Here is a 2,433-nt window from a genome sequence, read left to right as displayed (position 1 = left end):
TGAGAACCCCAATGACTCTAAAATAGAGAGTCCCACAGAACTGTCAGCAGTTGGTGACAGTAGTGGCCAGAGGCAACAGTAATGGGCTAAAGTGCCCCTTTCGTTCCTCCTGAGGGATCCCAAGAAGTTGAGGGCCTGGGTTTGAGATGTAAATTTAAAGCAGCACAGAGGAGAGGGCCTGAGCCTTGACAAAAGTTGATATGATGGTCCTGAATATGAACTGAAAGGATCCTCACACTCCAGAGTAGAGAGGATCTCACAAGGACTGGACCTGCCTCTGCTGCTTTCCGCCCCAGTAAGCACCACCCAGGGCTGGCAGGCTGCACCCTGAGGCTCACTTTAATTATTTCCGCAGGATTCTCAGAGTACGGGTTGATCATAACAGGAGCCCTATGGTTTCCCAGAGCCGTGCCCTCACAGAATCCGGCAGAGGCGGCGCCCTGTAGAAGGTGCTCCCGTTCATCTTTTCTTCTCTCATGCCCAGATCACCTCCTGCCCTACCCACACTATTACCTACTGTCCCTGGCTACAGTCATCATGCCTCGGGGACAAATGAGTAAGCTCCACACCCATGAGAAACGCCACCAAGCCCAAGGTGGGCTCCGGCATCAGAGCAGTGCTCAGGCCACTGTAGCCAAGGAGAAAGCCTTCCCCTCCTTGGCCCCTCCGCCCTTTGGTGTTCTTACTCACAGAAAACCTGCAGCCAGGTCATGTAGCACTCTCAAGGGGTCTCAGAGAGCCCTATCCACCAAGCCTGCAGGCGTTTCTCCCACAAGATCATATAAAGGAGCCAACCGCAAAACTGAGAAAAAGCCAAGTTCGTCCCAGGCCTCACTCACCATTGTGCAGTCTCAAGGACACCCTTTAACCAGAGCAACGAGTATTTTGGTGCAGTTCCTGATGCATATGTACAAAAGGAAAAAGCCCATCACGAAAGCCAATATGCTGAAGATTGTCAATAAAAAGTACAAAAATCGCTTCCTTGAGATCCTCAGAAGAGCCTCTTTCAGCTTAGAAGTGATTTTTGGTGTTGACTTAAAGGAAGTCGATTCTACCAAGCATTCCTATATCCTGGTCAGTAAGATGGACCTCCCTAACAATGGGACTATAAGCCCTGGCAGAGGATTTCCCAAGACCGGCCTTCTGATGAATCTCCTGGGTGTGATCTTCATGAAGGGCAACTGTGCCACCGAAGAGAACATCTGGGAGTTCCTGAATAAGATGGGAGTCTTCGCAGGGAAGCGACATTTCATATTTGGGGAACCCAAGAAGCTCATCACCCAGGATTTGGTGAAGCTTAAGTACCTGGAGTACCGGCAGGTGCCCAACAGTGATCCCGCACGCTACGAGTTCCTGTGGGGTCCCAGAGCTCATGCTGAGACCAGCAAGATGAAAGTGCTAGAGTTTTGGGCCAAGATTAATCATACCGTCCCCAGTGCCTTCCACTTCTGGTATGAAGAGGCTCTGCGAGATGAGGAAGCACGAGTCAAAGCCACGATTACACAACAGGCCGAGACAGGTGCCATGGCCAGTGAATGTTCCAGGGAATGTCTAGCAGCACCTCCCACACCTAATCAAGTTGAGGAAGGTTCTTCATATTGTGGCTGAAGGGAGCAGTCAGTGTTCTAAGTAGTAGAGGGCAAGGTGTGACTGAGGGAACACAGTATATAATACCTCCGTGCTCCTGTTCTGTATGGGTCATTTGGAGACTCATCAGCATTTTTATTTTTTGCTCTTTTTCCAAATGTTACTTCAAAATGCAGGCTGATCTAGCACTATAAACTAAATTCATGAGTTACATTGGTCTCACTTATTGTTGTTTATCAGGTTTAAGAGTTAAGAGTATTGCTGTTTTATAGAACAAATTGGGAAATTTTCCATCTTATTTAGTAATCTGGTACAACGTAACATGGCATTGGTGCATGCGTTCCCTTGAAAACGTGAAAAAAAAAGTAGTAAAATATATGAAATTGATACAGAGGAAAATCACAAGATGGTTGGTATTTGACTTCCTAATCCTCTTCACTCTGTGTTTTATAAAGTTCTAAATAACAGTATGTGCTTGACTAACTGAAGAGTGTAGAATTAAACCTCATGAATTAGATGCCATGCTTCAGGCTCATTTATCCCCCAAACATTGCCTGAGCATCTGCTCTCAGAAGGCTTCATACTGGCACTGGGAGAGCTGAGAAAAAGAGAGACTGAGACACTGAGCATAAAGTTACAGAGTGGAGAAGCATCTATCATATAAGGGAAAATGGTAATATATACTCTAAGGCCGAAAGGATTCACGAAAAGATGAGATAAAACAGGAGAGGTGGTTCCAGGTAAGAGCAGTTGAGTGTCAGTGCCCTGACGCGGGGCCCCTTTGGGCCTTCGGAGCCTGCAGGTCCCTCAGTGGGAGGCAATTCTCAGTTGGCTGCATGGAGCAGG

The 2,433-nt window shown here is 47.5% G+C and overlaps 1 protein-coding gene across 1 annotated transcript; it reads left to right on the top strand.

The window, feature by feature from the left end:
* Positions 1-537: 537 nt before the first annotated feature.
* MAGEB3 (MAGE family member B3) lies at positions 538-1,608 on the top strand. Its single transcript, XM_044234747.1, has one exon. The coding sequence runs from the start codon at positions 538-540 to the stop codon at positions 1,606-1,608; it is 1,071 nt and encodes a 356-aa protein (XP_044090682.1).
* Positions 1,609-2,433: the final 825 nt, after the last annotated feature.

The sequence above is a fragment of the Neovison vison genome, chromosome X, assembly GCF_020171115.1.
Source record: "Neovison vison isolate M4711 chromosome X, ASM_NN_V1, whole genome shotgun sequence".
Taxonomy (NCBI): domain Eukaryota; kingdom Metazoa; phylum Chordata; class Mammalia; order Carnivora; family Mustelidae; genus Neogale; species Neogale vison.
Note: the sequence above shows the minus strand (reverse complement) of the source record. Positions and strands in the feature narration are given on the sequence as shown.

What these genes read in the sequence shown, in the direction of transcription:
- MAGEB3 (XM_044234747.1), top strand. Translation starts at nt 538, where the DNA reads ATGCCTCGGGGACAAATGAGTAAGCTCCACACCCATGAGAAACGCCAC.